The 23,334-nt window shown below is 41.9% G+C and overlaps 1 protein-coding gene across 7 annotated transcripts in view; it reads right to left on the bottom strand.

The window, feature by feature from the left end:
• Nucleotides 1-5,330: 5,330 nt before the first annotated feature.
• FARS2 (phenylalanyl-tRNA synthetase 2, mitochondrial) overlaps nucleotides 5,331-23,334 on the bottom strand; it is a 232,768-nt gene continuing 214,764 nt past the window's right edge. For all 7 annotated transcript variants that reach the window (XM_042049163.1, XM_042049167.1, XM_042049166.1 and 4 more), the window contains one exon: nucleotides 5,331-5,671. In XM_042049163.1, coding sequence (XP_041905097.1) covers nucleotides 5,533-5,671 — 139 coding nt within the window. In that variant the 3' untranslated portion in view covers nucleotides 5,331-5,532. The remainder of the gene's footprint in view (nucleotides 5,672-23,334) is intronic.

Below are 23,334 nucleotides of genomic sequence, written 5' to 3' on the forward strand. Positions count from 1 at the left end.
GGAGGATAGTTCAGCACTTTGAGCCCAGGACATGAGTGCCTTGCTTCTCAGCTACCCTGTGATCGCTCCCTAAACCTGCTCCCCTCCCGAGAATGACACCAGTGTCACCACGGCTACTGAGTACCGGGTTACAAAATGTTTCAAGTGACTAAACATTTGGACAGATGCCTCAAGTTTGGACTTTCCATCCTGCACAGACATTGTTGAAATCCCACAAGCAGTTAATCATACCTGTTGGGGTCTAGTAAGTTTTTAATCCTGACCCCTGGCCTCGATGTGCCTCCCATCTGTGGATGGAGATGGGAATAACCATTTACATGCATGCAGCGATTCTGCTGAAAAATGACTGCACAGGCAGCACATGGCGAGATGCAGCTAATTGATGCTTTGCTGCAGCAAACACCAACACAGCGCGTCTGGCTGTGGCACACGGGGAAGCTGCAGACACTAAAATAAAAAGAGAACAATCTACTGCCCATTTAAGTGGCAGCTGCTCCGGATGACTGCAGTGCTGCCCAGCAAATTACTGAGGAGGCAGAGGCGCAGTTCCCTGGACCGCATGTTAATCACCTGCATCCAGAGGGTGAGCACAGAGAGTCCCTGCAGTAACGCGGTGCGGGAGCACGGGCTTTAGGCTGTGGCATAATAAATCTCCCTGCCTGCAGCCTGGCACTGTTTCTTCACCAAAGTTATACCAAATTTCAGCAGCAAGAACTGTATGAGAAAGTAAGCAAAACTGAAAAGAGAAAGCAAGGTCATGTCAGAAGTCCAAGTAAAAAAGGCAGATTAAACCAGACTCTACTCAGTTAACAGTGGGCATAAATAGAATAACAGAGGCCATCTGACAAAAGCACGAAAACTGCCAAACATTTGAGTGCATCAGATGTTAATGATGATCAAACCTTATACAACACATTCTGGAGAAGTCAGTGCCTTCACCCAGCATATGTCCATGCTCTGTGTTGAACTGCAATTGTCTCCTCTGAGATACTCAGCTTAAAAGTCTGATGCGATTGTACCAACATTTAAAGCAAGTAATAAATACCAAAGACTGGTTTCTTGTGTCCCCTACAAATCTGTTCAAGGATCTCACAAGACTGCTTCAGTTTTGGTTGCCCTTCAGAGACAATGTTCATGTATCTTAAAATTTGATCAGGAGGTGTGTAATTAGTCAATATGGCCTGTTCTACACAGAAAGCAAATCTGTTTTACAGAAACAGACATCTCTGAGCAAAGACACACAGCAGACAGTAGCTGAAGAGAGCTCTGAGCTTTAAAAATATGGCTACTTATTTCAGAGCTGAAGTACAAACCCATTTTCTCTCCCAGATGGTAACAATTTGGATGGAGATAGTTCAGCAATACCAACTAGCAAGCCTCAAATACCCAGCACAATCATTTTATATGCTCACACTGAATCTGACAGAATGTCCTTGTGCATAAAACTGCTTCTGTGTGTGTTTGGGGTGGTAGTGGCAACACAGAGTGCTTTCTGACCTTGGCTTAACCAATGAGCTCCAGTGAACTTTCAGTCAACCCACAGTGAAGACAAGGTTCTTTAGTTTTGCCCAAATATGAACTCAATGAGACAGACATAATTCTGCTTTTCAGGGAAGACTCCCTGTGTTTACTTCAATGAACCACCAAAGATTCCTGTCTTGACTGCGAGTTTCCCTGGGACAGTTGAAATGCACCAATCACTCAGATAAAAACTACCAAACACACAAAAAGCCCACAGCTTTTTTTGGTTTTCTTTTTTTTTTTCAAAACAAAGCTAATCCCTGAATTATTCAAGGACTGAGACCAATTTGTCAGTAGTTGAGAAATCCAATACAGGTGCAGAGTAAGGAGACAGCAAATTCAGTGCTGCAGTACAGCCACCAGTTGCAGAAGGGACAGCAGTTAGCGTTCTCAATGGAAGGGAAATGACCACCAGTGATTTACTAACATAGTTTGGATTCTCAGTAGAAAACTGATTTCAGATTTGTGCAACTGTTTGACCATGGCTGGCAATACCATGGCAGAGGTGACTGCAGTCTCAAGCATAAAAACACAGAGCCATTTCCTGCCTATCTAGATCACACCACCTTTCATTGTAGCACCTTTAACAAGAACATCAGAACCAGGTAAGACTAAGTGCACTGTAAATCTGCTACCAGTTTACTGGGAAGATCCCAAACTGAGTGTTAAAGCTAAATCTTTAGTCTTTCAAGAATCACAGAATCACAGTAGGAACAAAACCAGCATTTAGAACATTTAAACAGTACATACTGTTCAGTCACACAAATCTCCAGCCAGTACTCCTGTAGCTTCTTTTGCTACAATTGAGTTTTTTCTCTTGTATTAAAGGATGTTGATATAAAACCCAGAGGCACACAAAAACACACACAGAAGTAGCCAAGAAAAACAAGAAGCAGTGCATTGTGCCTGTCACTAGTCAGTCAGCATACCCATTAATTACTCAAATGCTGCTCCCCTTAATATTTCCACATGGCATGGTATCACTTTGATATTTGTGAACTCATCCCCCTTTACTATACTTGTAGCTCATCCAAGGTTGGGGAATATTCATGAGACAGATTATAGGGTAGCAGAGACCAGCAAGGGATCTTACCTTGGCAGCGACGTTGTCCTTGGTCTTCAAGCCAGTTCACCTACCTGTGTGCTAAATATGTCTTGAGAAAAGCTAAGTGACAGCAGTGGGTAGCCTTTCCTTTGACAGAGTTGGTCAGTGACTGTCCCAAGGACCTTCCTCAGTCACACTCCCACCAGGATCAATCCAGTCTCTGAGGTCCTGTTGGCATCCTGTGTCTCTGACCAGCAGTAAAATAAATCATGGCTTTTACAACCTTGGGATTCTTACGAGCTCTCTGTTGGCACCCACAAGGGATCATATGACTTGAGAGTCTACCGCTGTCCATAGCAAATTTCCTCAGTAAAAATTAATGTCAGGCTTTGAAGGGGAAACCATATTTTCCAAAGGACAGCAGCATAAAAGCACAACACTGATGCCTTTTGATCTGAGGTCTGCTTTGCTACTTGTGGTGAATCTCTGCCACGACAATGGGTCTTTGGAGTAGATTAATCCTAGAACATATTTGAGAAAGGCTTACCTAATCTAAATCCAAGTATTTATATTCTGCTCACAGCCAGCCCATATGATTTTACAGGCCTTCATATGGTTGAATCACACTTGCTTCTGAAGAGGCTATTTGGTTTTTTAATCTTAATGGTTCATGTTTTTGCCTGAAAGTTGCTCCTATGAAAATTCAAACCCCAGAAGATGATCCCTTGGTGTCAGGTCATCTTCAGGGAAAGCTTTGAATTTCCCCCTTATCCTACTAGCCTGTGAGATTAATCTTTCTGTTTCAAAGGATAACACTACTCCACCAAGACCTGGCCGTTGCAGGAAGCCCATGCTCACTGGAGTGCAGTCCAGACAGAGAATCATAGAATTGTTTAGCTTGGAAAAGAGCTCTAAAAACATTGAGTCAAACACAGCTGATGTTAGTGACTGGATATGGGCTGATCCTAGAACATCCAAACGGCCTTGCAAAGCCAGACATGATGTCCTGTGGCTGCAGTGAAAAAGGCTCAATGTCCAATTTTCTCCTTGCTTTTCCCAGATTTCTATGTCCCCAAAACTGACTGATCAGAATCAGAGAAGAACTGAAGGATTTGGGGAGCAGAAAAGGGAAGCCTCGCTAATTAGTAAATTAAAAGGGAAATCTTGTGACTTACTTCACCACAGATATTCTCCTGTTTTCCCAAGACACTTTGTTCTTTCATACAGCACACAGGTTACATACTCTCTCCACAGGCAATTCCATCAATTAAGATCCACATAATCTAGTGCCCCATGTGGCAGCATCAATCAGGCCTTGTCTTGGAACAATTACTGCTCAGTGAAGTTCAGGAAAGTCCTCCTCTTCCTCAGGTCCTCACTGAGAATTCTGAAAAGGTGAAGGACGAAGGGGACTGAGAAACATCAAGTGGGCTAGGCTGTATTTATGGATCTTAGTAGACGATGGTTTAAAAATAACCAAGTAGGTTTTTCTGGTGCCTAAATGGCACCCATTCTTTTTACCTTGTAGAAAGTCTAGCATATTGTTTTCATAATCAAGTTATTTGGATAACACAACAGTGATTTAGATTAGGATTTGTTTACACAGCTAAATATGTTGAGTAATGAAATTAAAATGAGCACTCTGCTTCTGTCACATCTGCAATAGTAACTGTCTTCTTACGGTTGAGTACAAGCCTGCTGCACAGATGTTTCTTGATAAGGTATAAATCAGTGTTAGATGCTGTTTGTTGCAGCATTTTTACCGCCTTCTTCCCTGAAGGAGGGAATGTTGCCTGCACAGCAACCAGATGTGACCTGCAAGACTGTATGAAATACCATCACAAGCCAAAACCGGTCCCATATTCCGTATCAGCATCTGCAATGGCTCAATCAAGTGTTTATCAGATCATTTGAACACTTCTACAGGCCCTAGCATCATACCACTGCCAGAATTTATTTATTATAACCTGCAATGAAAAAGGCAAGCATCCTGTAAAGCAACTGGCACTTCAAACAGCAGAAGATCCCATTTTAGTTTGCTTTCTTGCCTTAAAGGTCAAATTTCTGAGCAGACACTGCTGCCAGAAGGCAAGATACTGTGAGAGATCAAGGCAGCTGCTTTTCAGGGCATTGTAGGGAAGAGTTTCTATTTACTGCCATCCTGCCCTAGGTGATATCAATACTTTGATGGTGACAGGGGAGGAGACTTGCACTGGTGTCTATGCAAAGAGAAGTCAGACAAGGGAGCTTCTCCCCTGGTGAAGGCAGCACAGCTTGGAGCATCTCACTAAGCTCTGCTCAGCTCTGTGGGAGCAAGAGGATCTAACAGGAAAAACTTGCCAATGACCCAGCATTTGAAGACAGCCAAGCCTGGCCCAAGCCACACTGGCTCCTTTTCTGATGAACACAACACCCATGGGCTCTGAAGGTAAGAGAGCCAAACTTCACAAGATGTACTTCTTGGAGGGTTTCTTGAAGCAAAATCTGACATTTCTTATTTATAAAAAGAAAAGCTGGGTGGGGGGCAGGATGGGTTTTTCTTCCCTGAGCTAACCCATGTCTCTGATTTGCTTCACTTGTTACACGGACAGAAGATCCTGTCAACACAGAAATAATGCCAAGTATTTACAGTTTAATGGAACCCAGGGACCAATTAACAACACAGAAAACCACCAGGCAGTGTATTTCTTATCGTAACAGGAGGGAAATCTTACATTACTGCTGTTCCCCCATTTCTTAAAATAAAGCACCAGCGCTTCGTCAATGATTTCTCAGTAGTAATGTTTATTACCTGCCAGTTTTACCATTGCCCATTTATCAGTCGCTTTCTATGTTCAGTCACAAAACCCCTCTCTCTACTTGTGACCTAAAACCATCCCCAAAAATAGAAGAAAAAAAAAGAAATAAAAAAAAGAGAAAAAAAAGAAAGAAGAAAGCAACTGTCCTTGGGGCTCCAGAGCAGCGTTCTAGAACCTGCCCTCCACCCCAAGCTCCCGAACTGCTGACTCCTCAATAGCTTGGTGGATGCGATGCACCTCGTCCTGCGTTAGCGTCCTCTCTGGGTGCCGGTAAATGATCCGGTAGCAGTGGCTGACCTTCTTCATCCTACAAAACACAAACCAAAAGAGGACTCATAAATACATGTGCCTACAAATGCAAATACATGAGGCCAAACACTTACTCTCTGGATCATTTTTATTTGCGGTCTAATTTTGCTCCTGCTGCTTGAAAATCACCTTAATGCTAAAATACACAGTTCGGAGAGGCGGGACTGAGCTGAATTTTAATTCTGGCAGAGGACTTTGCTGAAGTCCACCTTGTACCTCAAATGGTATTGTGGTGTGGTAGCTTCTTACCAGAGCAAACAACCCCGGGAGGAGGGCTTCTTACCCTGTGCTATGGAAAGTAAGAGACAAAGAAGAACAGGGAATGATGGGGGGGAAAAAGTATTTAAGAGTTGCTGGCTAGGCAAAGACAAGTTAATGAAAAATCAGGACAAACCATTAAGTTGAGTAAAAGTGAAAAAAATCTTCTTGCTCTCCATCGAAAGCAGGCAGGAGCACCTAGTTCTTGCAAGGGCATCTCTGTAATTGCAGTGCCTGTGTTACTGAATTTAAATGGCAGTTGTGGCATCCTTTCTAGTTTTGAATGGAGCCCACACAGCTTCTTCTTTCAAAGGTGAACACCCACTTCTGTAATAGAGAGAAAATCTGAGGGGAAAAATAATGGGAAACCAGAGAGTACCAGGCAGAAGAAGCTCCCAGACTGGCAGAACTCTACATTTTATGGCACACAAAGGCAGTCAGCAAGCTTTGGGTCATCTCTCCCCTGAAAATTGTTTCATGTTAGAACCACGTTTATGTTTATGACTGCTTGATTAAATCTAAGGTTAGATGTGTTCATCCACAAACATAACTCTCAAGATACTAATTTCAGCCTTAAATCCTACTAGAAACAGGGACAGGTAATTTTTACCTCAGAATAGCTGTTTGACACCAATTTTGTCCCACCTAATAAAGGTGGGAAGTTTGCCCTGCTCCCACTGGCAGTTTACAAAAAAAAGGCTTCTTCTAATTAAAGCATTCCTCCTTTTTTGTGTGCTCTGAAGATAAAGCAAGTTAAATCTGGCTGGAACCTGAAAGGGCAAACTGCATTTCATAAAATGTTAAGCTGACTGCAGTTAACTGCTAAAAGCCAGCCAAAAGCTTTCCCTGTGTGCAGGTTAAATGCTTCAGAAAAGTGATCTTTAAGAAAAGAGGGGGAGGTGTAACTGTGGGGATGGTGTTGCTCTGCTCTGCTCCACCTCTTCAAAGCAGCCAAGAGGACAAACCTGGGGGAAGCAAGTAAATAGAATAGCAAAGATTTGGTCAGATGCTGTGTTGCCAGTAAGAAATTTGAGTAAGAGAGAGAGATAATGCATCGGAGCTCAGCAGAAACAATTTTCAAAACAAGGCTGGCAAATATCCTTAGAGCTGGTAGTATTTCAGTTTTTAAAGGTGCTACAGGAATACACCTGATCAAAAACATTTGCAAATTGCTTCAGCTGGAAGTCTGTTCAGAAGGTGTACAGTCACAGGGTTAATCCCGAAGTTTTGCAAATATTGGGAATATAACCCATGATGGAAAATTCATTACCATCGTTAAATGGATGTAAGCAAAAGTTTGCTTAATGTAGGTGTAGCTACAGCACTGCTTCTTCACTGGCCTTGGTTAAATGAAAGTGACGATTACTCCCGACTTAGGTGTTTCTGCATCCCCCCTCCCTCCATCCTAGTGAGTAGTTCATTCCATAACAAATTAAATGTGGCAGACCAGGACAAATAGTTTCTTGTGGGTGTTGTGGAAAACAGTAGCTTTAGGAGGTATTTAAATCAGGAAAAGGTAGAGGTTGTAGAGAACAGTTCTGCTAGCTGCACCTGAAGTTAAGCATTGGTGTGAGAGAACTAAAATGGGAATTGTATTAAATGTAATTAATCTAGATTTAATTATAGGCAAAATTGAAGTTGTAACTACTAATACAACATGGCTGGCTACACATAACCCAACATAACATGGATGCTACACCATATGCTACATTTTTCTCCCACCTTTTAGCCAGGTTTATTTGCATCTCTGTTCCTAATTGGAAAGAGGGAGTATAAGGGTTCAAAGCTATTTCAATAAAAGACACACTGCAAGTTTCAAGCCTTAAGCATTGTTTCCAGAGTGCCATTACTAACTTTTCAAGGGAGATGGGGAAGAACATTTATTGGCTCTTCCCTCCCCTAATACTTCCCCTGCTCCCAAATAAAGTACTAAGACACTGCGATTAATCCCTGCCATCAGCTGCAACTGGAAACAATTATTGTCAGCAAATAATACCTTTGCTCATTCAGTTTCTTGCTTCCCTTTTGTTCTGCAGAGCCAAAGAGTGTTTGCCTACTTTAAAGACGGCTCTGCTAATGCCTAATGAAGTCTCTGCTGCATGTCGTGCTGCAGCCTTGTGATACAGAAGCAGTGGCTCTCTATCCTGAGAAATAAAATTTTAAGGCCAAAACCTGCAACAGCAGCTTCATGGGGTAAAAAAAGAAGGAAAAAAAAGGAAAAAATTTGGAAGCTTAGCAGTGAGCACACTGGGCTTTATTTACCTAAAGTGCACTGCCAGACAAGCCCATGCAGTTGCAGTCACGCGGACTCCTCTCCCATTAGGCTTCAGCTGATCTTAGTGTCACAAGTCTCCTCTGCAGCAGCCTGCGGCTTTCAGGTAATGAAACGCAGTGAATACAGTGAAGCACTTCTCAAAGGGAGAAGGAAGACAGGGATTTATTCTGATGCCACAGGAGGAAACAGGATACAGACTGTGGACAAACACTGGAGTGAAACAATGCCTAATGCTCTTTCATACAATTTTTGGAGGGAAGAGCTTTGCCTCATGATTTTCAGGAATTGGCACACAGCTGCCGGCATGTGCTAGGAAGCTGCTTCCCTGCAAGGTCAGAGTCACTGCATGGGGTCCACCTGAAGGTCACTGTATGTGTTTGGGTATTTCAGCCTGATACCTAAGCACAACAAGAAATTAAGGGGTCTTAGTCTGCCACTAGTCTAATAAAACCAGTATGAAAGCTACCTCACCCTGCTACCTGGGCTAGAATGAAAGGGTGTGGTAGGCAACAAAAATCATTACATGTGTGTTAGCTTTCCCTGCATGGAAAACCACTGAAGGATGCTTTAAATGCAACTTGGCTAGAAAGCTGATCCCAGAATCTACCAACAGCAAAACAGTTCAACGTTCTACGGAATCTGTCTCAGGCATTACGTAAGACTAACCACAGGGTCATTTGGTAACCAAAATGTTGCGTAAAGAATAAATGCCTGGCATTGGCATTTGTCTCTTCCACATGCAATACCACAACAGGAATGAAAATTTCTCCATCTTGTACTGGAAGAGGGAGATAAAAGGGGCAGCAGTGAGTGGGAAACCCCCTACTTTTTAACTGTGTTCTACTTTCCATCTGCCTTAAATAAAGCACAGAAGCACAGAGAGTTCTGTATGGAGGTTACCCCTGCTCTTAAGTGGTGAGGACAACACAGAACCAAGATGTTTTTCTAGAGAGCTGGATTTACTTTGAGGAACAGAAAACTAGAGATGACAATCACCCACAGCATGAAAGAGCAAAAAAGAGTACCATCTCTTTTGTATGCTGAGCAGTTCGCTAAGCACTACTACTCACCATGATATCTATACTGCACCTTTTCCTACAGAATACTATTTAAAATGAAAGATCTACACACACATGTTGGGGTTTTAGTTTAGTCCTAGTTTTTTTCCTGTTAAGGAATTTTTTCCCATATGCATGTTGCTAGGGGACAAATGGCTGTACTTAGGAAAGACAAAAAGAGCTGCCCATTGGGGGTGGGGTGGGCCTGGCTACTCCTTTGTTTCACCTGGGTGCGGGGTCAGTTCGCTCTCGGGTTCTCGGGGAGAGGAGCCTGGTTCTGTTCGGCCATTTTTTTTTTCTTTCTGCGGAGAAAGATCCCAGGACCCCCGGCCCACCTTCCCTGCCCCGCCGCTGATTGGAGCCTTCGCTGCGCTGTAGCCGTGCTCGTCCTGCCTGCCCAGACCTCCGGGGGGTTCCCCACTTGGATACATCGCGTCTGCCACCCGGGATTTGTGCTCATCCCTGCCGCTCCAGCCCGCCGCTCCAGCCTGCTGTTCCCGAAGCTCCAGCCGGACACCGGGGCCAGCCGTCTGGGGTTTGTGAAGCCTTTGTTCCATCCCTCCCGGGATCCCAGGGCACCGGTGCCGCGTGCTCCCCGAGCTCGCTCCGGAGCGCCCCCTGCAGCCGCGGGGGAACCATCGCACCTGCCCTGCTCACCGGGAGCCGCCAGCGCCCCTGCCGGCTGCGAGCGGAACTGCACCCGAGGGGAAATAGCCTGACAGCCGAGAAGGCTGGGACTGGGTTTGTGATTGCTGTTACTGCCAGAGTTGTTGTTGTTTTGTTTGACTTGTTATGTATAAAAGAACTGTTATTCCTATTTTCCACATCTTTGCCTAAAAGCCCCTTGATTTCAAAATTATAATAACTCGAAGGGAAAGGGGTTACATCTGCCACTTCAAGGGAGGCTTCTGCCTTCCTTAGCAGACACCTGTCTTTCAAAACCAAGACAACACAGTAGTGCAAGCATTTGAGATTATTTTCTCTCTGTTAAGTGACTCATGTTAATGAGGTTCTTCGAGGGTGTCCCTGCCATGGAAATGTGTATCCTATATGCCCTCAAAAGATTCATCAAGTAATTCCCTTACATAAACCTTCACAGAGTACTCAATGGCTGCAACACCCTTCACAGAGATCACATGCATGGAATGACCTCAGGGAAGAGAAAAGCTTGTTTTGTTTGCAACAATGTCCTGAAAGCAGTGATGATGGGAAGAAATGAATAAACTATTTCATATTACCAGCATCCTAATTGACAAAATCATGCAGGCTGCAGAGCTTTGGTTTTGCTTTGTGGCTCCAGCAGTTCGAGAATGGTTCACATTTTAAGTGGAAATGGGGAAGAATATTAAACTGCAAGAAGATGATGTAATTACCTGTTTCTTTTTGTTTCATGCTTTCAAACCATATCCATCTCTATGATAGTAGGCACAACTGCTAAATATCCTACTATAAATTTTAAATTGACAAATAGCACTCTTTGCTAGAAACCACATCATGGAAAATGGCAAAAGACTTGTGCTGTATACCTTACCATCAGTGGCAAATACTTCAATTACCATGGTGATAGAATGTAGCAGCAATTCTCTGAACAAAGGTCTTTCCCAAATATGCATTCTCATCAGTCCTTTCAAATGCTAATACTTCATCTCTCTGGAAGAGCATATTGTACACACAGCCTATTCTTAAAAAGGGACATGTTTTTGTTTAAGGTGATTTTGATGCCAGTGAAAGGCATTAGTATTAGTTCATCTCCAGAAGAAACAATTATTTTAAACCCACAGAAAGTAGGAAATGGTCATTTCTCTTGCATACCTTCTCCAGCTGACAACTGGCAGAAGGGTGGTTCAGCTTAAAAAATAGTCCAGGTCAAGATATGCATGTTGAGACTGTCAACTTAATTTGACCACTGTGGATTTTTTTGGTGGTCACTTTAAAAGAGATGTATGTTCACTGACTGATGATTGGACTGAAATATTATTCTTCTATTTCACAAAAATGAGACAGTAATGGACTTTTTGCTCTTTTCTAATTGGACTTGGTGAAATCTGTATCTAAACACCAAACCTTAAACCTGCTTGACCTTTTCATTCTTTCTTTAGTATTAATTCCATTTTTAGCTTCTCTCTTCATGTAGAAAAAAAAAGTCAAAATTCTGTTAGTAGCCAGATTATTGAGAGAGATAAAGAGCATAGCATGGGATACAACAGCAAAGGACATAACACCTTCTAGTTAAGATAGTGAAAAGTGGATGAAAAATGAAAGCACTTGGAAACTTTTCAGCTTCTCAGTCACTGGACACTGTTAGATAGCCATAAGTACAATCTAAGTCATTGTCCAGTATTCAAAAATACTGGATTAATTCAAAAGCTTTGATAATTTTTTTCCTTTTCTGCCTAAGTCTATCGACTAATTTCTTGCATGCAGGAACAGATACAAATAGATAAATAGTGAAAGAAATCTTTCACAGGCACCACTTGAAAGTTTCCTGGCTGTTAAAGGTACTCATTAAATGTTTAATGGAACAGTTCAAGCAGTTAGTTTTGCTTTGGCTGAGCACTTTGGCCCATAAACACCTTTTCTTATTTCAACAGATCGCCACAGTTTGTTGACAGAGGCCAACAAAAGAACTACCATGAGCAGTGCAGGGCTCTCTTCTGCTAGCTCCCAAGCAGAGGGAACTCTTACAAACAGACTGAGTTATACAAGAAACGGAGAGAGTATTTCCCTTGTGCACTGTAACAGTCCTCTCAGTAACCAGCCAAGGATACAGACAACCCATCTCAAATCCAAGCACTTCCTATTAAAAAGCTCTTAAGTCTCACAGCATCAGAAGTAATGGAATCCATTACATGCAGGCAGCAGTGAAATATCATTAGGGTGAAGAAGAAAAGTACCATTCTCCATTATACTAAAAAAAAAAAATCTAGAGTACCCACAGGATCATAAGCTAATTGTAACACAGACTTTTGCTGCCACTGAAGGGCAGAGAAAACCTACAAAGCCTTGGGATTTGGGATTGTGTTTTTTCTTTTTGTTTTAAAGACAGTGAGTCATTGATTCCTTGAAGAAGGCAATGATCAATGGTTGTAAAGCAGGTATGAAACCATTTCTCAAGGCGATGGATTCCAGCATTGGTGATGACTGCTTGTCCTCCAATCTCTGTCTCTTTGGGAAAATCATCTATCAAACACAGATGACAGAATTCCCATCATATTTGATCAATGCCAACTGAGGAATCCATTTCATGTGGATTTAAAGCTGGATGTGACTGAGAATTGTCCCTCTTGGAAGGTGAACTTTGTGCATTCACTTCACACTGGGCCTCCTCCATTTTTAGGGGCTCACCAGGCCATCGAGTGATTCAGTTCAAAATCCTGCTCTAAATCCAGGAAGATTCAAGACTAGGCTAGAGGCTGAATATCTTCAAGACTTGCCTTGCTGTCAGCAGTGTAACCCCAGAGCACTCACCATGCCAGATAAATTCAACACTATGCATGGAATGAGTCTCTCTACTTCCCAAGGCTGAGCCTTTCAGCAATGAAAGCAAGCCATGCATACAAAGATCAGAACAAACCTGTGAGACTCAGAATAGGGTACAAACCCCTATTTTTCCTTCAGGGTTATCACTATGACAGGATACAAGCACTGCACAGGTGGAATAAAGACGGGAAAAAAGACAACTTTCTGATACACACATACAAAATCCAGTGAAATAACTTCTTCCCATTGTGGTGGCAAATAAGAGAAGGTTGACTAGTAAAGTACTTGAGACATAATTTTATGTACTAAACATAGAAAAATAATTGGATGCTGAAAGTAAGAGAGAAAAAATGATAGTCTCATGCTGAGACAGGACAGAATACCTGTTCTGTGAACAGCACAGGATTTTATTTTGTTTCATTTTCCCTAGGTTTGCCTGAAAAAACTTCATGTCAAAGGCTTTTCAAAATCTAATCTTGTTTCCACCAAAACAAAATGCAAGGAGTAATACTTTTCATTATTTGTTGTTTAAAAATTGACTGCTGGAGACTTAAACATTCTCTAACAGAGCAAACAAAAGAACAAAATAACTCAATTTGGATATTGTGTCTCAGGGGAATTGCCATCTAAGCTTCTTGACTTTCTCCTTCCCTGTTTAGTTCAGAAACCGTGGCAGGACTGCTTTTCCCATGAGAGGACAAGGCAAAAAGTTCCTATGATGGATCACCCCCGCTCTCTGGAAAAGAAACTTGGCTGGCATAGCTGATACTGACATACTGATGAGAACAGAAGCACACATTACCTGGAAGTCATGGTAGTGCTGGCAGCTGAAGCATTTTGGCTACCAACCAGAAAATTCTTACAGAAAAATCCACATTTTCAGTGAGTAAATCCATAAGAAATCAACATATTTTCTGCCATTGCTGGCTCTCCTGCTTTCTCCCCATTTTTCTTGACCTCCTAAATCCCTGGTAATTCAGTGGTAGAAGAACGTATCTCTGGCAGCAACAGGCTCTGCGGTTCTGACAGAACTTTGTGACTTGGGTGTCTCATTCACAGCCCTCTTGTGCCCTTCCAGAGCAACTGGCTGTTCCGAAGAGGATGGAGGACACAATCTCTTTGCAAAGAGTAGCTCTGAAAGACACACTGCTTGTAGAGTTGTGCTTGTGCAAAGACATTGCATTCATCTCCAAGACATGGAAGAAGCGTTGGTCCTCCTCCTATCAGTGATGTTAATGATTCCATTCCTGGTCCTTAGCCACAACAGGATCACCCTAAACTTTCTAACCACTGGTGACTGAAATGATACCTGTACTTAAGACTGACAACCCATTCCAATAATCCAAACAAATCCAACATGAGAGGTGAATTTAAAATGCTTTCTAAAATATTTATAGTAAAAATGTTAAGTGTGATACCTTTTCAGTTCTGAGTGAAAGATCAAAGACAAGAAGTATAAGTATTTAGCAGTTTTTTCCGCCAACTAGATGTTAATACTATAGGCTACAGAAAGTATTACTAAAAATAACACTGCTGTCAAATTAAAATGTATTTAATAATCAAGTAGAAAGGGAATTTACATGAGAATTTAAAAGAATTCATTCTCCTACGAAATGAAGATGGATGGCAGTGACAGCTGGTTTGGATGTATCTCCACTAAGCACTAGCAGAAATCAGGGTCTAGATGACAGACAAGTGCATGGGAAGGCCTGAATGCTAGTTTAGACACCTGTATAGATTTCATCACTGAGATTAGTGGTTCTGTCCTCACCAGACCCAGGAGGTAGGTGTTTAAATTCCTTTTACACTTGTTGTGAGTTGAAGTAAAAATGAACATGGCTCTGTGCTCAGATAAGAACCTAAATGACTTCTCCAAGATCACACAGAAAATTGATGAGAGAGAGGGGGCTTGTATAAGTGCAGTCACAGACCCTTTGAGTTATCCTTCTTTCAAGTTACCCTTCCCATGAACCCACACTTCCAGTCACCCTTCTTTTCTGCAAGTTGTACAGCAGTCCTGGAAACCAAAACTGGCTATGGCAGGGAACAGCAACTCATCCCATACAGAATGGACAGGCCAGGAAGAGTGGAGAAACAACATCAGGATAACCAAATATGCTGTTTGTTAACTGATAAACTAAGCCCAAACCTGGAGAAAAAAGGACGGTGACAAGAAGTCAGCAGGAAGAGCTGAGTTAACCTGAGACTAGAAGACAAAAGGGACTTTAAAATAGAAAACAGAGGTTAAAAGAAATTACTTGCCCCTTTTTTTTGAGGAAAAGCAATACATTAAAAGCACCTGCCCCACTTTTCAGCCTGCAGCACCAGAAGGCAACTTAAAAACATTTGTAGCTGTGTGTGTGCAAACAGAGGGGGTTTCTCAATGGGGCTGCTTACAGTATCTGTCACAGCTGGTGAAAACCCTGCAGCCACTTGCACAATTAAGTGTTGCTTGCTATGTCCTTCCAGTTCATAAGGTATTTTTCCTCTCAGAATTGTCAGGTTTTATGAGCCTTAATCTGGCTAACTGGATTTGTTTTGGAGATGCAGAAATTCACCACTTTCCCTCCCTGAGGATAGAGTGGTTCCACACAGACAGCCACAAGAAACATGTTCTCATTGTTTTTCTGACAGCTGCTGCCTTGGGAAGACAACTCAGAGAAAGTCCTCGGAGTAAGGAGAACTACTGGCCAGCAGATTAAACTACTGTTAACACACAGGAAAACTGTCTGGCTGTTAAACTTTTCTCTTACCAGATCCCACTTGTGCAGGTAATACATTCAGACCATGATGATAGACAGAGTCTGGATCTTGTAGGTGAGGCTTTCCTGGTTATTTTGAATGGAACAATGGGGAAAATGTTGCATCACTATTGAAACTAGCCAAAAGATGATAACATATGCCAATGAGGTGCACTGGCCAGAACTTTCACAGCTGTCAAAACTCTAGCTGCCATGTTTGGCATGTTGCCCTCTTAATATTACGGTTGCTCTTTATGAAAATAAAAATGTGTATATGACAGGAAGTATGCATAGTGCACATCTCCTACAGTGAGATAGTATGAGCATTGTACAATAAAATACCACGTGGGCATGAAGATTAAAAGGTCAGGGCACAAAATGAGATGCATCATTCTGTGAGTAAAACAAAATTATTGGTCTGCCACTCAAAAAAGGAAAGCAAGCCATTGAGGCATTACACTAGGAAGATTGAAATACCATTTTTTGCTATGACTTTACTGAAAAAGGCCAAACAATCCTCCCACTAGCAGGAATTAATATCAACAAAGAAGGAATAAGATTTCAGCCCAGAATAGGGAATTCACAGGGAGCATCAGAGTAAACCAAATGTTCTCAAATTGTTCAATACATGAACTTTGCCCTAAAGCACTTTAGGAAGGAGCAGAAGAAATCTCAAGGCTGTTGTCAGTTGTCTTTGAGAGCTTATGGAGGACAAGTAAGGTACCAAATGTTTCAAAAAGGTTGGAGTGCTTATTTTTGGAAATGGAAAAAAAGCCCCAAAGCTAGGAAGCCATAGAAATGATAAACTATTTGCTTTTACTTTAATTTCCCAGAAAAACTCTGGTGCAGCTAATTAGCTCAGTTGATTGGAGCATGGTGTTAATAATGCCAAAGTTGTGGGTTTGATCCCTGTACGGGCCATTCACTTAAGAGCTGGGCTCAATGATCCTTGTGGGTCCCTTCCAACTCAGATTATTCTGTGAATGTGTGAAATGATTTGTAAGCACACAAAGGAAAATAAAAGTCAAAAATAGAAAACATGGATGTGTTGATTAAATTTAGTCAAAACAACCTAATTTCCATCTCTAAAGGGATAACAGGCTAATAAATCAATAATCAATAAGTGAAACAATGAATTTCAGGAAGTAGTATGGAGGGTAGGTGCATGTGTAGGTGTGTGCATCTTCACAGTGAGCTAAACCAGGTAAAAAAAATGGTCTAAGATCAACATGTCACAAAGCATGGTCCCACTGGCAGCTGCAAGGAGTTTCAGGCAAAGCTGAAAAATTTTAGGAAAAAATTTCAAGCATTATAATGAAAAGTGAAAAAAACAAGAGAAATAGTAAATCCAGTTAGTAAAATTAGGTACTAAAAATCTGTCTTCCCAAATGTTTCACCATAGAGGGAACTGCATATAGGTGGATGAGAAAACTGGTGATCAATACTGATGATTACTACAAAACAGTGATCTTGCAAGTGGCTGTAGTAGTTGTCAATAATTTGTTGTTTTCTGGGAGCAGTTATCTCCAGTTCAGCCAAATGTGAAGGATCATTCTTTTAGGGTTCTTCGACCTGGCTCCTGGATGATGGAGCACTTTCACTAATGGAAGAAGTGACACAGCAGAAGTGTTTGTTAACTGGCATATTACATTACACCAGGTAAAATACTAAGTATAACTGAAGACAAGGTTAGAATAATCCTGACAAACTGAAAAAGCTGAAGGATACAATTCAACCAGAACAAGTGAAAGCTGGGCATACAGCAGCACTGCACAAAGCATCTAAGGACCACACAGAACCATGAGCTGAAGGTGAACCTGTGATGTTGCTAGACAACATCAAGTTAGAAGGCAAGACAGAGAGAATACAGGTGGCTCAGCCTAAAGAACAGAAACATGAAGATCTGCTTTAAATACCTAAAATGCTGCTGCACAGAGTTAGGTAATAATCTTTCATCAACATTCACAAGCAGCTGGAGACAAAAGTAATGAGCTCATATTGCAGAAACGTTCAGCTTGAAAATTCACTTGGAAAGGCGGTTGGAGTCCCCTTTGCTGGAAGTCTTAAAGGACTGGTTATACAAGTGTCTGTCAGGAATGCTATAAGTAGAGCTGATCCTGTTTTGGAGTAGGAGGATGAACTAGGTGGCAGTACTCTTCAACTCTTTAGCATAACATAATGTAACAGTCTTTAAAATGCATAAAGTTACATGACTAGCAAAGATAGCTCCCTGTAGCTCCAACTTAACACACATCCTGTGTTTGTTTATCCCCTGAAAGTGATGTAACCTCTTTAGACCAGCAACCCTGTCATTAGCCTCATAGGCCAATGTTGAAATAGAGCACACAGGAAAGCAAAGTCTGCTCAGTTACCTTTCACTGCCTAAGTCAACAGAACAAACAAACAAACAAGCAAACAACCCAGAAAAGTCCACTCTGTAAGACAGCATCCCAAAGGGAGAGTGTCACTCAACTGCTTGTACCATTTGCTTCAGGGATGAGAGATGCCTTAGGAAAGCTCTAAGCCACAGAAGATGCTGCGTATCTTTGATAGGCTGAACTGCATTCTTTCTTTTAAACTTTTCTGAGTTTATATCAAGGGGTTAACCCTTTGCTTTCAGCTTTCCAAGTTCACACTAAACCACAGACAATCTTAAAACAAGGACAAAGTCTTTCTTCTGACAAAACAATGCTGCAAGCAAGCCTGTTGAAATTCTTCACCCCAAAGCAATTTTGGGAAGTCCAGGGACTAGGAGACATCTGAGACACCAATCCTTAAATCAAGATTGCCTGGTTGGCCCCACTTAGGGGACTACAGCCTTCTGACATAGAAGCTGATGGACTTTATGCCCTGTTTCAGGTAGAGAGACTGAAAAAATACAGAGGAAATGGTATGTCCTAAGACATCCTGCAGATCAGCTAATCTCATAACAGAAACACATTGTGGAGCCCCAACACAGTGCTCTGAAAAATCAGCCATGTTTCCCTCATATTCCTACATGTTATCCTGGCCTCCCCATTCTCACTCACTTACTGTTCTGTATTCACTTACTGAGCCTGTTCTTTATGCAGACAACACCTGTGAGGAAGGAGCCACCTTCCATTTTACCTACCTACACTGCCTTCCGTAGCACAGAATGAGAAGTCACCGTAATAACCCCGTCTACTTGTATAAGAATATGTCTATGTACGTGTGTATATCCGGCTCAGAATATTCTGTGATAGCCATTGCTGCAAAGGCTAGGTTTTTAATTAACCTTCACAAGTTTGCTTGGACTGATAAGACTGCTAGTTTTTGGGAGACCTTGATGTTTACTAAATCATTTTAAGGGATTAAATGTTGATCTCATAAAAGTGCCATTGCATATGTGTTCTTCTGTCCTTACATGAAATATGAAGTTGCCAAGGATCAAATAAACTATTTATGAGTTATCCTGTACAGTAACAAAGAATGGCTTAATGGGGGCACGTACTACTTTGAAAGTACTGCAGTCTGTTGTTCCCTGAACTGGAGACTCTCTGAGCCAAGTTTAAGATGTATACTCTCCTTTCTCCTCAAAAAGAGATCACATTCTTGACACAACTGTCTGAATCACAGCAGAAAGACATGCCACAGGTTCCTGCATCACAGTCCCACAAACCTGCCTTACTTATAGGTAATTCAGTGTAGGTCACACAGAGCAACCATTAACGCAGATCGCTAACTGAAATGAACTCAAATTATTCTTACATTACTGATTTAGAGTTATAGAAAACATGGCTGATATTATCCGTTAGATGCAACAATGTGGCATGACCTTAAACACCATCATCTCTGCTTGTAGACTTTCTTCATTTAAACTACAGTAACATACAAGGAAGGAGATGTTCCTTCTGAGATTATAGAGAGCTACACCTGAACAGTTGCCTTGCCAAGTGCCCCCAGAAGCTTCATTCCATTAAGATCAGCAGAGTTTGTTCTCTACTTTGACTAATTTGGCACACCTAGCCAGGATGGCTGGTGTTCTAACATTATGTTTCAAAACATACTCAGTACCAAAGAATATGAAAATTATTGGACACTCAGTGCTGACAGGGTTCCAGTGCAATTCATGCTCCCTTCTGCATCCACCGTGTTTCTCCACTGCACTCACATGGACAAACTCTCTCTCCAGCCAGTGGCGCCATCTCTCTGCAGAGATGGCTGAACCAACACAGATGCTGTGTGGATTCAGTGAGAGAATATACTTCCCTAAAATGGAAGAAACGTCAGAAGTTACGCTGTAGTCCTTATTGAGAAGATGGAATAGAATAACCCTGTGACATTTTGCACTATACCAAAAGGTGAAGACACAGAGACAGTTTGGACAACCCAGAAAGATCAGATTGCTGACCAGCATGAAGTAGAGAAAGAGAGACATCTGCAGAACTTCTTTCTGAATCCCACACACTTTTCATCCACAGCATATCATGGCACTTGATGGTATTGTAATTTTACTTTAGCATCCACTTGGGGAAAGGTTATAAGGATCTCATCCCTGACTACAATAAACCCATCATAGAAGCTGAAGCACCAGTCCAAAGCACAGGTTGCATGGGCTTGGACAATTACAGGACAGTCAAAACATTTATAAGCACTTCTAAGCTGGACGAAAGCTTTCTTATGTTACTGGCACATCTGCACTGGCAGAGACAAGCTTAGTCTCCTGTATCTCAACAGATCTCAGTTCTGTTTCGGTATATCTCACAACATCACAGAAACTCCACAGGGAAGCATGGAAAGAATCTGGATGAGGCCCAGCATCCACCTACAAAGCCCATGGTTAGATCCATACTGTGTTGGATAAATCTTTCAGTTTCGTTGTTGTTGTTTTTGTTTTTTTAAAAGTTGAGTCTGTATCTATTTTCTTTTCCACAAACACTGGGTAAGATTTCAGTAGCACCTGGGTGAGGCAATAAAGCTGAGCAGTAGTGCTGTTTGCACAAATCCTTCTCCAATCCCGTCTCCAGGTACTTCTCCCTGCTTCTCAGATTTGCCCTACTGCACCTAAACCAGCACATCAGCCTGAGTGGCTGCACATGTGATGAACCACACTAGCAAGCTGATGGGGTTGAAAAATGACCAAATTCCCAGTCTGGGTCACTGAATGGTCACCCCAGCCAGCACAGTGCAGGGGTGAGAACAGCACCGAGCAAGACTTAGGCTGCCAGGAAAAACACATGTGGAAACAGGGGCTAAAATCACAAGTTGGTAGTTCACTGAATCCACATAAACACTAATGCACCTTGTCCTTTTCCCCTCCAAGTTCATGTAAAACTGTCCTATACATCAAAATGAGATTCAGATATAAGGGAGAGGAAAAAAACCCCTGTCTGGCTGTCCCCAAAAGTTGCTGAGTCCAAGCTCCTGACTTATTCTCACTGAAGGCAATGGGATGACACCTCTTTCTGCCAACTGAGGATTCAGCTGACGTTTTACAAAACAAGAGGGACAGGTCCCTGGGTAGCAGTGTTTTTAAAACCGATGAGCAGAAGCAGCCAGTCGGATCCTCTTAAAAATGATGATACACCAGTTTAGTTAGGAAATGAATGAATGTGTTCAGGACAGTATGAGAAGAGGTAAGCAAAAACTGCTATGACAGCTGAACTTTGCAACACTGCAAAGTCTTTTGCCATCAGATAAGCCTGAGGTCACTGGTCTGAGCCGATCTTAGGTGTGTAGGGTCCTTTGCAGGGCCTCTGCTCTAGCACAGATTCCATTCTGTGCAAGTGAAATTGTCCCTTCTGACAAACATCGTAAACATTTTCAGAAGGGAGGGCTGTGTTCGTAAGCTCTTTCTCTCAGTATTTCATCAAATATAGCAAAAATGCCTAAGAAGTTACTGCCATTAAAGATTAAGCTGTTCAAAATCATTGCCTTTAACAATTCCCCTGTATTGTGGGACATCAGCCTGAGCTGATTTGTGGCTTTTGGACACTGAAAAACAAGGTTGGAAGAAAGTAGGGTGTGGGGATCAAGACTTAGAAATATTAATGGTGAATCACTCCTTTGCTGAGAGAAGGCATGATTGCCTTTAATGAACAGTTACATGGAGGATGTGAGATAATCTAAGTGGGACTGTTACGAAATTTAACTACGAGATACTTTGAGTCATGATCTATAAAGCTGCTAACTGGGTTCAGTAAGTTGTTGAGTCATTACCATATAAGACTGGGATGCTCTGAAATCCATCTGGCTAAAGGCATTGAGTGGTTTGCTTTTGGTTAGAGAAGACAGAAATGAGCACACTTGCACATGAATTTTCAAGAATAAAAAATTAATAATAAAAAACCATTAGCCACAATTACACAACATCCACACAAACAATATTGTGTCATTTATATTTTAATTAAAGCTGTCCTGAGACTGAGAATTAGCAGAAATGAAATTAGCATGGATTTTTTATGTTCTGAGAAAAAAATACAGTATATTCTCTGCACTGAAGTATCTCTTATGACATTAACTCCAAGTAAAATCAGGACTGGGCAGAAAGATGCTGGGTACTACATATAAATCACTGATCTTCCACCTTTTAGAATATTTTCACACTCAAACTGAGATGCTAAAGGAGCTTAGAACTTAACAGAAGGAAAAAAAACGGGAGGAATTTAAAAAACTACCACTATGGATATAATTCATTCTGGAGTAACTACGCCAGCAAAGACTCAGGGCTGAGCTAGTCAGACAAATCTATTATCTTTCATCTGAAGAAAGTGTGATTAGTGGAGGAAATGTCACATTTACACTTAAAAATTGTTTCAAAGGCAACTTGTATCTTTTGGCACAACTCAGCCATTTAAAAAATACTGCAAGAGAAAGAGGCAGATACAGCAAAGAGCACTCCTTTTTATGATTTCTCACCCTTGTATTAAGCCACGGGTTCAGCTTGAATATTCAGTGTCTCGGCAGTTGGCATTTCCCAGGCAGCAGGGCAGGATTGCTCTCCTCTGGACCTCAGGGATGCACTGCCAGGGCTCTTGGAGATGAAGGCTCCCTGCATAGGGCCTGCCCATGGAGCACCAGCCTGCGGTGCAGCACAGAGCAGCAGGACACGGAGCAAGGGGAAACTGCACCTTCTTCACTCCCTCTGCTGTGAAAGGGGAGAGCTGGTCTCTGCAGCTGCTCTACAGCAAGTGGGAAGAGACAAAGGTCGTCAAACTGGATGGAGAAGGAACATTTGCTAACAAATACGCATCTTCAGAGATTTTCCTCAAAGGTCACAGTGACAGCATTATATATAAATTGAGAGTTTCTTCTGAAGATGTTGGTGTGCACTCACCACTAGAAGATCCACAGTGTTACTCCCAACTGCAGTGCTGTCTTGAGCAGTGCAACATTCATGACCACTACACATGGACACTCTACAGTCCTTATGGGCTTTGTGGTTGGGTTAAGTTTTTGGGTTTTTTTCCCTTAAATGGCAACTACTCTCAGTCTTCTTTTTCTGGCTTTTCACTTTCTTTTTCCCTTCTACTTTTATTTTGGCTTGGCATTTGCTGGCATTGAGCTGTGAAGCCAGTACATGAAGTTTTGTGGGAAATTCATAGGAAATGAGCTGTAAAACTAACCAAGAACTACTTTCAGCACAGAGGTACCAACTTCATGGTCACCCTCACTTGCAATCACCTGGAAACATCACACAAACCAAGAAGCACAGGAGCTTGGAGAGGATTCACAATTGGAGAGTTTGTATTTGGCATCTCTCTTTCAGCTTCACGTTATTAGGACCTTTGATAAGCTTTTTTTTTTTTTTTTTTGCTTTTCAGACAAAGCCAAAATGAAATTTAAGTGTACTCACATACTGTGATGCTTGAGCTACAGAGAATTATTG

This window comes from Corvus kubaryi, unplaced genomic scaffold (assembly GCF_017639235.1).
Source record: "Corvus kubaryi isolate FWS band 111438036 unplaced genomic scaffold, C.kubaryi_AGA036_p1.0 69, whole genome shotgun sequence".
NCBI lineage: Eukaryota > Metazoa > Chordata > Aves > Passeriformes > Corvidae > Corvus > Corvus kubaryi.